This window comes from Phragmites australis, chromosome 2 (genome assembly GCF_958298935.1).
Source record: "Phragmites australis chromosome 2, lpPhrAust1.1, whole genome shotgun sequence".
Taxonomy (NCBI): domain Eukaryota; kingdom Viridiplantae; phylum Streptophyta; class Magnoliopsida; order Poales; family Poaceae; genus Phragmites; species Phragmites australis.
The window spans coordinates 5723754-5737046 of NC_084922.1; the positions used below are offsets into that span (position 1 = coordinate 5723754).

The following is a 13293-nucleotide window of genomic DNA, read 5'->3' on the forward strand; positions in this document are numbered from 1 at the left end:
TGTAGAGTATACTATGATCTAGCTTAAAAAAATAGGATAAAAAATAATTTGTACAATAAGAAATGAAAAAGAAAATTTCGTTGTACACGGTCTGTGTACAACGAAATTTTCTTTTTCATTTCTCATTGTAAAAGTATTAGTTTGAGTTGAATTTTTTTTGAGAGATTATAACATCCTCTACACCATATTTTTTAAGATTTTTTCATAACTATTTTGATAATGTTTTGAATTTTAAGAATAATGAAACATAATATTTTTATTTTTAAATTTGTTTCCTATTAGAAGTGCAATATTTTAAAATAGATATGTAGTTTTGCAAGTATTAAATAAAAAAATTAAAAATCGGCGTATGTGTGCACGAGACGGGCCAGACATAGAGCCCCGAACCCTTTCGTTGGGCTTTAGATTGTGTACGATAGCCTGGCCCGGTAAGCCTACATAGCTGAAACGGGACCGCGCTCCGTGCTGATGCAAAGCTACGCCGCCGCGCCGGTGGCCGTGTCGCAACACATCTCGCGCGGCTCCGGCTGGACACGGCCAAGGGCAGAGGAGGGCGATCCCATTCGCAGCCCGAGAGAGACCGGCGGCAACCTGCGCACTGCCGGCTTGCGCGATCAGCGAGCGACGACGCGATTGCCTTATGGCGAGACGGCTGGTTGCGTCCGATTCAGGTACGCATATGCGGATCTACTTCTATGTATCGTACAGATACAGGTTAAAACCTTTTAACACAAGACATACCTGTAGTTCTCTGATAAATGGAGTATCTGCCACCTCTAGGTGCAAATTTGAACTGCTCTGGTGATACTCACTAAGAGTCTAGGAGCATTCGTTTTTTTTTTTGGTCACTTTGAGAAAATGATAATTGCTTATTTTTCACGTGTCCTACATGCATACACTCAGGACGGCTCACATATTATCCTCAGTAGCAATTGTCATTTCCTTATAATGATAACTGAGCAATTATCCCGAGTCTAGGACATATACTGTAGTACATTAGTTAGTACCAGCAACTAGAGCATGCATGTGGCTTACACGTTAAGCAATCTATGTCCACTGTCAGAAAGTGAGTATAGATAGGAGCCAATGAAAATATAAGACGGAAGTGATTGTGCCAAACAGACCACAAAGCACCGGCCGGCGCCAAGACAAATTGAAACTTGGTGGATCAAAATGCAAGCCCGTCAGGCAATTAAACTACGTACTGGATTTCTTTGTTTCGTGTTGCTCAGTTCAACATCGTGCTTACCTTTCTTTTTTCAACATGAGAATACTACATATTACAATGTTTACTTTGACATTGCCTCCACTACTTGCCCACTTGTTGAATTTCTTGCAAGCTCAGAGTAATGCGTACAACATAAGCTTATACTTCATTATTAGTAAAAAAAAAAAAAAACTTACCTAGATGAATCAGCTCATTAGCAAATCTCTAAACTACATACAACTCATCCGACAGGGCTTCATTTCTTTAAGATCAGTAAAAGTATCTCATCCACTAGCATTTTATGCTACCGAGTGGTTAGTTGATTGACTATGGAATCCGTGGATAACCGAATCACGCGAATACTGTAGGCTATTCTTCAGCAAGTGTGCATCTTCCTTTGGAGATGAGTTCCTATCCATCCGTTTTGCCGGGCACTCCCCATTCTTGATACAGTTCAAGGCCTCTACTACCTCCTTGATCGATGGCCTCGACTCCCTTTCTAACTGCAAGCACTGAAAAGCCAACTCGGCGACAAGATCTATCTTTCTCTTTGTTTCGCTGTCAGTCTCGTAGCCGAGCTCGGGGTCGACCAATTGCTCAACTTCACTGTTCTGAATTCTGTTGAGAGCCATGTTGGCCAAGTTTATCTCACTGTGGCTCCTGCTCATATCCACAGCTGGTTTAGAGGATATTAGCTCTACCAGCACAACACCGAAGCTGTACACGTCGCTCTTATCAGTTAGCTTGTAGCACTGATGGTACACAGGGTCAACATAGCCTGGTGTGCCCTGTGGAACTGTAGAGACATGGGTGACCTCAAGAGGGTACAAACGCGATAACCCAAAGTCGGCGACTTTGACATGGAAGCCGTTGTCCAGCAATATGTTGTTGCTCTTAACATCACGGTGTATGATTTCGACTGCATGGAGGTATGCCAGCGCTTCAGCTGTTTCTATGGCAATGTTCATCCTTACAGGCCATGTAAGACCTCGTTCGGCTGCACGGGGTCCATGAAGATGGTCTGCAACTGTCCCATTAGGGATGAACTCGTACACCAGCAGAAGGTCACGGCTGCTACGAGATGTGCATCCATATAGGATGACAAGGTTCTGGTGGAGTAGACGGGACAAGATGTGTACCTCATTTACGAATTGTTCAACCCGTTTGTAATTGTTTTTGTAAAGGCGCTTCACTGCAACTACTCTCCCATCCCCGAGTTTTCCTGAAGGACAAAAAGGTCACCTTGTCATTGCAAAGTCAATATGAACATATTAATAATTGCGCGGAGCTCCTATCATTTGCAATTTCACATGTAAATGCAGAAATGATGAGATGCAGGGTTACTATAGACAAGGGATTTCTGCAAACATATTTTCCTACCTTTGTAAACAGTTCCAAAACCACCATCACCAAGTTCCCTCGAGGCACTAAATCCATCAGTAGCTTCTTCAAGTTCGTCATAAGTGAAAATATGGGGAGAGCCACCCAACTCAAGATCTTTGCTGTATGATTGCATTGAAGATCCATTACGCATGAGGTCATTTGGAGCTCTAGCTTGTTCCCTTCTCTTGCGCGTGTGCCAGACAAAAAGGAGGAAGCATACTACCAATATACCACCCGCTCCTGCTCCACATGCTGCCCACGATGACAGTGCAACAACATTAGCAATATGCGGTAACCAATTGATCCTACAGATTATGCAACATAGGATGCTTCAAAATTTGGGTAGTGCAGGAAATGAGAACCAATATAATAGATAAGCAATGCAGCTTGCGGGTTGATACTCACCAATTCCAATTATCTTTGTGTCCATCTTTTCTCCTGCATAAGAACAGTCACTGTGAATTGCCATTTAAGATGTAATGAAACATTATAGTAGTCACTCAAGAAACATAAAGAACATTATGTGGTCTAAATTAGTCTTGTTATGAAAACTTTGCCAGCTTTAGTCTATAGTTGAACTTCATTCATGACTGGCAGATAAGATATGACAGTATGTATGAGCAGAATAAAGCCTGAAAAAAAAAGGAAAAAAGAAACCAACTAGAAAAAGATAAGAAGTGTATGTCTAAACACAGAGATGCTCCTCATCATTTGGTTTCCAGCAATTAGTGACCATTGCATTTCCTGTCTTGACATTTTTGCATCTCTGTGTGGCATGGGAACATCAGTCTGTAAGCCATAGATGTACTAGCAAATATTACATATTGGTGCGGCCCAATCACCATTTTCCACCTTCGATATAGGATGGCTGATTATCAGAGCAGGCCGCATATTCCTGTATTGAAAATTCCTCTGATCTCCAGAAAGCTTATGGAAAAGCTGAAGACTGCTTATTTTACTACTTAAAACTGGCTGAAGTGTCTAGGTTTGAATCATCACAGTAAGAGATTGAAGGTGTAAAGTTGAAAATAGCAGCACAAAGAAAGCCCATCAACAGCTGGATTTCAGATTTTCAATTGAAGGTTGTATCATAACAAGGAGCTTTCCTATGTATCATCTTGCTAGAAATAATAATACTGACTTCTGGACCATGATGATGACGTCAAAATTGCATGTTCATATACATTATGTGATCATATTGGCTGTAAAGAAGGGAATCTAATAAATCTACACATAGTTTTCACCAATTTAAACTGAAAATAGGAACAATGTCTGTTTAAAAAACATTTCAGATAAGACAAAGAACCATGATCTGAGCACAACTGGGACAGGTTAAATGATCTAGTAGAAAGGTTGGACAGCAGTAACTCTGTGCCTCATCTGATGAAACTTTCTTGCATTATTATTGGCTTGTTGCCATTGAATTTGACTTTGTCTAAATAGTAGTGGTCCATGGCCCAAACTATCTATATTTTCACCAGCAACTGGCAGAAAAGTTAAAAACATAAAGAATGCTAAATAGTAATGGTCCATGGCCCAAACTATCTATATTTTCACCAGCAACTGGCAGAAAAGTTAAAAACATAAAGAGTGCTAAATAGTAATGGTCCATGGCCCAAACTATCTATATTTTCACCAGCAACTGGCAGAAAAGTTAAAAACATAAAGAGTGAAGATTTGAGGGTAAACTTTCTGACTTCAAAAGAGCCTAAAAGGGAGAGCAATATTCTAGAAATTGATGCACGGAGACAAATTTGTAAGATGAACGTGGAAGGGGATTGAAATCAATCTAGAAACCGGATTGGCCAGCTAAGTCAAGGGTCTTGGTCTAACTAGCTATTGATTACTTTGTTCACTACATTAGCCAAGGATGCAGTTAGGTATATGAAATAAGAATAAGAAAATAGTCCAAGAAAGTTCGTAGCTTAGAAAGTTCCCATGCATACTGGCTTGCATAAAATCCCAAGAAAAGTTTGATGGAAGAAAATAGCACATGCATGTCATGATCACAAAAGGAATCAAGGAGCAATACGATGCGATAAGAGGAAACATCAAACAAGACAATCAAGAAAAAAACAGCATGAAATTTTGTGAATATCGAATCAATCAAATAGTTGTGTCCAAGCCATGCATGCTAATCCATTTTGTTTCTTTCTTCCTTTGTTCAGAAAAAAAGAAAGATATTTATCAGTGCGCTCTTCACGATAATGGTTCGCAGTACTGGAGTGACTGTTCCCCATTTAAATTTACTACAGTATTCAATTCAACTTTAGAACCCCAATTCCACAACGGAGAGATTCAATTATCTGCTTAGAAAATAAAGTGCATTGATTGGCAAACGAGAACGATTTTTCTCTAGCCAGCTATCACTAGAAGAAAAATAGGAATATGGATTGGTACGGCATCATTGTCAAATAGTTTAGTTGGATACTTCAACCAAGCATTTGACTAGAATACAGTGGGCTCCAATTTTCCCATCAGTGGAATATCTTTACTAATCGAACAAACCGAAAATACTTTGCAAGTAGTTGAAGCAAACAATCTAGATTTCGAAACAAAATAATCTTTGTCCAATCAACGATTCTATATCCCTCCTAACATCCACAACGACCATGCCAAAATGCAATAAACACGCCGTGTTATTCTCGATAGCAACTATATGTCACTTGCAGTATCTTAATACGGGTCTTCTAATTCACGCGCGCCAATTACCAACATAGCAACTTTTCAGATAGCCCCTCCCACTTTTTATTTTTAGAAAATTTTCCCTCTCACAACTTTCCTTTTTTGGAAAAGTTTTTCGAACAAAATTGTTCCGATAAATTTTCTGGACAAGTTAATAAGAAAAATTTTGAGGGAAAGTTTTGAGTAAAAGTTAATGAGAAAAGTTTACTTTGAAAAGTTTTCAGATTCTTTTTTCCAAAAAATAGGAAGTGGGGCCCGGCGGGGAGGCGCGAGCAACACGCGCAGCGCGCGCGTGCTGATCAGTCTTTCTGGTCTTAATAGCGTTCACATTGTCGGTTAATAGCGCTCACATTGTAGGTTAAACGAACTATGAATTGACTAGGCTATTTTGTCGCACAATTTCAGATTTCTAAACTCATCGCACTTCTGACTAAGCTAATTTTATTAGTTCCAAGAGTGAACTTACCTGAAATCGGCTGCAGCAGCGGCCATGTCAAGAGGAAGCCGTCACTAATTAGTTCCTCGTAGTTGCTCGCGTTCGCCTCGCCAGACCTCGCAAGCACCGGCACGATGGTAGCATCACAGCCCTTCAGAAAGTAGCTGCCCGACTCATCGTATCGCTCGGCAACGCGAACAAACGTGTGGTTACGGCATATCGTCTCCACAATCCTCCCACCCGCCGCCGTTGCCGGCGCCTTGGTGCAGTTGTAGAAGATCAGGTTCTGATTGACAGGACTGATGGAGAATGGAAAACCAAGCTTGGTGGTGCTGTTGTTTGTCGGGGCGTGGCAGCCTTTGGGGCCGGAGCTACTGAAGTCGTGGAGCTTGTGGACATCGACGATGAGCAAGGAGCCGTCGTCGTAGAAGATGTTGAGGATCTGGAACCAATATGCACCCTCGTAGAACCCGAGGTATGGGGTGTTGTTGGAGCAGTGAACCTGGAACCCGAGCATGCCGCACTTGGTCACCGTAGCCTGCTCCGGCACGACTCCAAACAGGGAGGAGATGGTCACGTTGCCGCATAGCACCGGCGGGCAGTCCTCTCGTCGTTGCACGTCCGCCGCCGTCGCAAGCATCAGCGGTAACGCACACGTCCAGGCGGCCCACACCGAGGAGACAAAGAAGAGCATCAAGTTGGGAGCCATGTGAGCATGAGGAGTTTTCGACGATCTCAGTGGCGATCGATGATGGGAAGAACGGCACAGATGGCCGACTAAGAAAGGCACAAGTGGCCGACTAAATGGAGACGGTGAGGGGGCCTATAGGTGGGGGAGTTTGGTTTTCAAATGAGATTTTGTAAAGCTGTATCCTATAAGCAAGTTGAGAAAAAGTAGTTTAAGGAAAGTTATATTTGTTAAAAGGAATAGTGTTTAGTTGATTGTATATCTGAACAGATTAAGCTGAGTTTTTATTTGGTTGATTAAATTTGAAACCGTATGAGAAGATATAGGAGTTGAGATTATAATTGGTTACTCGAATGAAGATGATTTTATGATATTAATAAGTAGGTTTGTCTGTATGAGCAGATACAGAGTCTGCATCTGCTAGGGCAGGTTGCAGAGTTAAGTTACTCTCAAGCTAGGATGATACCGTATATTTACAACCATCGAGCTAAACTGCAACAATGGATACAGACAAACAAATATATTTCTTTTTAAGATTCTACTCATCCACTAAGTTAGAATGGAAGAGATCCGAGAAAATAAACATACCATATATGTACTGACCCAAACATTTGACTGGATAGACATTCAAGCTATCATCATCCGTGCACGGAAATTTTGAAGTGCCCGATGGACAGGGCAAGCAATGACTGTCGTGGACTAGTGTGTGATTGGTTGTTCATATAAAGTATTGTCCGTATAAACTTTATATATATATGTTGAGATGAGTCATATTTATTGAAAATAAGAGTGTTTGATTAATTGTATGTGTATGAATAGATTTAGCTGAGTTTTTATTTGGTTAACTGAATATAAGACTGTATAAACGGGTGCAACAGTTAATATTGTGATTGGTTGTACGCATAAAGATGATCTTGTGACGTTGACGAAGTGTGCCCATCTATACAAATAGGTATAAGAGCCTACATTCGTCAAATCAAATTCGAACAATAAATATAGATAAATAAACACATCTCTGTTTTATGTTATATACACCCGTCGGCCAGGACCGTCTGTACGGGCAACCAATCAATCCTCTAGTGACGTGACTGGCCAGGATGCCCGCCCTGATCAGCTCCGGATAATGCACGCTCCTGTCGGCCAACAAGCCCACCATAGTCTCTCACTATTTTTTGTCAAACACTTGACTGGTATCAGCAAGCGGCAACGAACGTACACACGTAAACCGATAAATGCTAAACGGTAAACTTTGAAGGTGGTCGGCACAATTTATGTTTCCCACCGTATGTCCTCTGTTTGTAATTGTACTGGATAAATTTTGATTTATAATTTCAACCTGAATATGTTGGCAAAAGCTACGAAAGAATATGACAATTCAAGGATTTTTATGACACTCTATTGGTGCTGCTTTTGCCCAGTTAATTTAGATATGTTTACCTTCGTTTGCAGTCGAAGTTTGAGAACTTTGATTGCACATCGGAAATAAAAGAGATAGTTTGTATCTTCTCTCAAACAAATTTGTGTTTCTGTCAATTTCTTAGGAATCTGCTCCCAAAGGTAACATTAGCTTTTTGCTGGATAAGTGCGAACATATCCATGCAGGGGAAAATATCTAGTGGAATCTTGGTTATTGTCAGCCAAAGCCATAGTTCTGATATTACCATAAAATCTTTAAACTCCCAAATAATATGTTTAGGGCCCCTATATGTTAGCAAAAACGGCATGCTAGGCTGAAGAGTGCAACCCTGTTATACTTGGTGGTTTAAATAAGATTTTATCTTTCTTGCAAATAAATAAGATTTTACTGATTCTCTTCAAAAATAAAATTAAAAACACTATATGCTTTGCACTTTAGATGAAACCATCCCTAGAAAAAGACAGCAAATGTGCCAAGGTTGATGAGTAGCCTGAGGTTCACCAATTGGCTCCCCTAAAGATATGCCAAATCCACCATCCATAGCGACCCACATGGCCAAATACTTTGTTCCTTTTCCTCCTTCGTCACTCATTTGCTCCTCTATTCGTTCCTACGTGTGTGTGCCCCCGCATGCATGCCGACAGCTACACATGTGGCCTTGCCAATCCACATGGCATCACCCTACCCACTGGTGAGTCGTGCGATGGCACAAAATTTGAGCGACGTACTTCAAACTTCACTAGAAAGACGCATAAGTCGATACCCCTTTAATAAATTTATGTTGCCATGTCTCAAACATAAACTCTAACTAAGTTTCTATATGTTGTAACGAAAATATAAATATTAGATATGGTAATATCAATCACAAACTCAATGTATAAAGATATAGATACGACATGAGAGAGCCGCCGAATGAATACATTCGAGAGAGATGCCATAATTTGATTTTAAATGTGATTCGACAAGGAGAATGAGATTATCCACTAATTTTCTTCTTAATTTTTATTTATTTTTGTTAGTAAAACGGATTCTATATCCGTAACCGGTTACGAGACGGGGTGGCTAGAGGACGCGGGTGAATTTCAAAAGTGGGTAAATTATTTGAATTTTAAAAATTTGTATTAGATGGAAGAAGAGTACAGTAAGATGTGACACGAGAATCAATTTATATTTTATATAGTAAAGATATGAGCTTTTCATGGTAAACTAAGATAAAGTTTGAAAGATTCAAATAACACAACGACTGCATTTGTAGTTTGTTAGATATACTAATGTGCCAATCAGCGAGCGGGATTGGAAGAAATAGTACATGACAGAGAGAAAGAGTTGGAGTCAAAGAGCACAGGGGAGAAATGTGATTTTTGTGATCAGATTGTCAAACAAAACAGGGGAGATGAAGATGAACAGGTGTCTGAAAAATTAGACCAGTCGCCATTTCTTTGATTTGACTTTTTCTACAAAGTAAAAAATGCAATGATCGATGACAAATACCCCAAGGTTCGGTTGGGCCTTTCATTGTCGTTATTTGTTGCGATTGACGATGAAGATTGAGTCAGCTGGGAGATTGAGTCAGCTGCCATGACTTGTCATTTTGTGTGGCAGGGTCTTCCACGTCACAAAAGTAAAAAATGGAACAACGTACCATAGGGAAGTGAATTATCCATCACAAATGCACGGAATTTCTTTCCCTTGGAACAGACTAAAGATTTTTTTTTCAAACGATGGCATAAGATTTGCCTATTTTATTAAGAAAAGAATTGACTCGGTTTATGAGGTAAATTGGGTTCGAAAACCATACAACCGTACGGTTAATTAGGGGAAATTGGCAAAGACCCCAACTATGGGAATGACAAAAACCAAATCGGCGTACTACCACACACCCGAACAAACACAATTGAAGGGGTCCGACATGAGTCATCGTTGTCAAGCTGCGTTAGCAGCACAGTAGCTCCGACTTCCCATGAAAAACCCTAACCACATCGCAACAAGCCCTTAACGAGGTTGTTTGTGAACAAACTTCATCGTCGATCCCAACCGTACAGGACCCAAGTCGACAGCCACCAAAATCACAGTGAGAGTCCTCCAAGACAATACCTCCAAGAAGGACACGACGCCAATGGTGCCGCCATTGCCGGTCCAAAGCATAGACTGGGTTTTCACCCGAAATGGCTCATTTGAGGTGGAAGAGAAGCCCCATCGACAGACGCCTCCGTGGAGGGGGACGGTGGGTCACCATCATTATCACTAGCAAAACCAGGTTAGACTTTCGCCCTAGACTCCCCCATCCCACCCACTATGAAGATAGCCCAACAATGGGCACACCACCACTACTGTTGCCATCGTCTTCACGAGAGCACACCACCCTAGAGCTTGCCGCACATCGAAAGGCTCCTCGCGGGCCAGATCTGGGGGAATAGACAAGTCCGACAAGGGTAGGAGCTTGAGTGATGGAGAGACAGGGGTGGTAACATAGCCATGGAGACCGGCAGCCACAATAGCAAGCGGCTAACACGCGCAAAGCAGTCGTGGGGAAGGTCAAGCCACTACGACGGCCGCCGCGGCCCATCGCGAAGCCCTGACCATCCATCCAAGACCCATCCAAAGTTCCCGACCGCACATCACGCCGACTGATGGTGCACATCCCGGTGGCGATGGAGCGCAGGAGCCTGGCGGCAGGACGTAGACCAACTGCCCAAATGACGCTGGTGGGGGTTGGCATATCACCATTTGGGTGGCTAAATAGTATCACGCCAACCCTCACCAGCGCTAATTTTTCGCGCCTAGGAATTCAACTCGCTCCAAATCGAAAGCTTTCAAAAGAAGGAGTCCAAATACCACGTAGGATTTGCTAACTTGGTAAGCAATTATGACATACCGTAGTCGGTCATGTTAGTAAACGGTGAGAGCTGAAGCCTGTAAGTATGACGTGTGAGTCCATCTTGTCAGATATGTTCATAGTAACATAAGTGTAGTTTTGTGATAAAGTGATACAAAATAGTGTGATTTTGTGAAATAGGAGGGGGAAAATATAGTTTTGTAATAGTTAAATCAAAAGAATTGTAGTTTTATGATAAAGTGATACAAATTAAGTGTGATTTTATGAAATAGGAAGGAAAAATGTAGTTTTGTGATAGTTTAAAGAAAGTGTAGTTTTGTGATATTCACTAAAACAATATGACCAATGGTATCTCTGTGAATTAGTTACACAAGATGATTTTTGTAGATGCAGACAGCTGGTGAGACTAAATACACCTTGAGGGCTCAAAGTACCCACAATAATTCGTTAAGAAAAATAATAATTCCTAAAAAGTTTTATTAACTAAGAGAAGAGGAGGAGGATCTACACTATTACTAGTACTTGTCTGGTGATGCAAATTAGTCCATACTATTAACTAAAGAGTACGCAGAAAATCTAGAAAACATTTTACTTGGCCTTTGATAATCAGGTTATGTGTCACTTAAATACTTTTACAACAATGGAGTTGTGCAAACACATGGTAGAAACTATGCATTGTACACACTGTATCTGCATACTAGAAGTTCCTGGGTTTCTCTCTCTCTCTCTCTCTCTCTCTCTCTCTCTCTCTCTCTCTCTCTCTCTCTCTCTCTCTCTCTCTCTCTCTCTCTCTCTCTCTCTCAGCTATTACCTAAGTCCAGTGACCTTGAAGATTCCTTTAACATTTTAGAGTTTTGGCAGCTAGCTTGATTTGAGATTTATCGTGTTGATGGAATGATGGCTAGCTTGCCTTAAAGCTGAAAATGCAACTAATGAATTCCATTGACATTGTGCAATGACACCAAATTTAGTTTCGAGTCGGGTATACGTATAGCAAAGGCAAACCAAAACGAAGGAAACAGTAGAGAAATAAAATAAAGCACGAAATTATAAGCATTGGAAAGCTCACCGCAGATCACCGGGTACACACCGTCGGAGCAGTGGCACTCGAACACATCGTCGCTGACATCGATCCTGCACCGGCCGCCGCTCGCCATGCAATCCTTGCAGTCCACAGCCGTGTACTCAAGCAGAAACCCGCCCTTCATTAGCCGCTCATAGTCTGCACCCGTTGCAAACTCGTATGCCAGCACCGGCATCATCGACACGGTGCAGTTCCCCGGCAGCGGCGTCCAAGTACCCTCGGGCCTGTACTGCCCAGCAAGCCAGGCAAACGAGTTGGACGAGTAATCAGCACAGCTCACGGGCGCCCAAGAACGAGGCTGCCGTCGTGCCTGCTGGTTGCAGTCGTAGAGAAAGAACAGCTCGTGGTTCTTCGGGCTAATCTTGAACGGCGCGAGGCCAAGGTCGGAGGAGGCGTTGACGAAATTCTCGACGTCGCAAGTGCCGTCCAACAGGTCGACGTTGGTGACTCTGAACGAGCTGTTTTTGTAGAAGATATCCAGGATCTGGTACGTCCAGAGCGAGTTCTCGAGGGAAGCGTTGCCCTCGGCGCATGCAACCTGGAAGGCCTGGTAGCCACACTCGGGCGGATGCGTGCCGGCGAGCCAGAACGGGTAGGCGATGGTGAGGCGGCCGCACAGCGCCGGCGCGCAGTGAGTCGCCTTCGCCGTGTTCAGGGCGACACCTGTTATGGGATTGGCTAGCACAGTGAGCAGTAGTATGGCTGGGCAGAGCAGGGTGGCCGAAAGAACAGGAAACGCACACATCTTCGCGACAGAAGTGAATACTAGGGGATGCTCGAGGTCGAGGAGGAGAAGATTTGGGAAGAACACGGAGAAGAAGGTGATGCATGCAGCGGACCAGATAAATTAGACCGGAAGGCGCGAAAGGAGTTGCCGAATGTGTTGACAGATCTTGGTCTCCGAGTTTGACTGACGAGGAATTTCTGAAGGGTAATTGCGCGAAGCCAATGCTTGGAGTGGCAAATCTGCAAAGTCTACTCTTTAGGGTGGTAAAAATCCAAATTCCTCTTCGCTGACTGCAAGATTCCAAAGACTCAGACGCCGGAGGCTTTGAGCAGGAATTGCTGATGTGCATGCCAGCGGGCCCCCTTGCTATAGGGCCTCACCTGGTGATTTTTTTTTTTAAACCAGAACTCTTTATTTGGAGCCTTCATTGAAGACTATTTTTATCGAATCCTGATAGACTTGGCCACACTCTTGTTTCTTGCCATTGTGCTTTGTGCTCCATACACGTTCTCTGGTTGTGAAAATTTCGTTACCTACCCCAGAAGAAAACGTGCTTAGTCCACGCTGATGACTGAGTATGAAATCAGGGCAAAAGAAAAAAAATAGAGTGGGAAGTGGATTATTCTCGAGATTATACGCGTTACATTTGTCGATCACAGACGAGTGAGGGTGAAAAGATTGAAGAGTACGTGGAATGGTGGAACTAGAACACACGGCGATGCCGACGAGTGCTTGAGACCGGGATATGTATGCTTACATGTTAAGTCTTCGAGCATCGCGTTGCAGTTTTTCAGTCTATGCAAGTGGAGTAGCAGGCAACCGAATCGAAA

The 13293-nt window shown here is 42.5% G+C and overlaps 2 protein-coding genes across 2 annotated transcripts; both read right to left on the bottom strand.

Moving 5' to 3' along the window:
• Window positions 1-1195: 1195 nt before the first annotated feature.
• Window positions 1196-6562, bottom strand: LOC133896002 (LEAF RUST 10 DISEASE-RESISTANCE LOCUS RECEPTOR-LIKE PROTEIN KINASE-like 1.2). Its single transcript, XM_062336523.1, has 4 exons — window positions 5742-6562; window positions 2996-3028; window positions 2588-2842; window positions 1196-2429 (listed from the first exon to the last, which is right to left on the bottom strand). Exons 1-4 carry the CDS (start codon window positions 6418-6420, stop codon window positions 1507-1509), a joined length of 1890 nt encoding a protein of 629 aa, XP_062192507.1. The 5' UTR covers window positions 6421-6562; the 3' UTR covers window positions 1196-1506.
• Window positions 6563-11556: 4994 nt separating this feature from the next.
• LOC133896012 (LEAF RUST 10 DISEASE-RESISTANCE LOCUS RECEPTOR-LIKE PROTEIN KINASE-like 1.2) lies at window positions 11557-12534 on the bottom strand. The gene has a single exon (XM_062336531.1). The coding sequence runs from the start codon at window positions 12479-12481 to the stop codon at window positions 11582-11584; it is 900 nt and encodes a 299-aa protein (XP_062192515.1). The 5' UTR covers window positions 12482-12534; the 3' UTR covers window positions 11557-11581.
• Between the last annotated feature and the right edge of the window lie 759 nt (window positions 12535-13293).

Coding starts and splice junctions, on each gene's coding strand:
- LOC133896002 (XM_062336523.1), bottom strand. CDS start 6,420: ATGGCTCCCAACTTGATGCTCTTCTTTGTCTCCTCGGTGTGGGCCGCC. Junction 2,843..2,995: donor CACAAAGATAATTGGAATTG/GTGAGTATCAAC, acceptor CATCGTGGGCAG/CATGTGGAGCAGGAGCGGGT. Junction 2,430..2,587: donor TTTTGGAACTGTTTACAAAG/GTAGGAAAATAT, acceptor TTTGTCCTTCAG/GAAAACTCGGGGATGGGAGA.
- LOC133896012 (XM_062336531.1), bottom strand. CDS start 12,481: ATGTGTGCGTTTCCTGTTCTTTCGGCCACCCTGCTCTGCCCAGCCATA.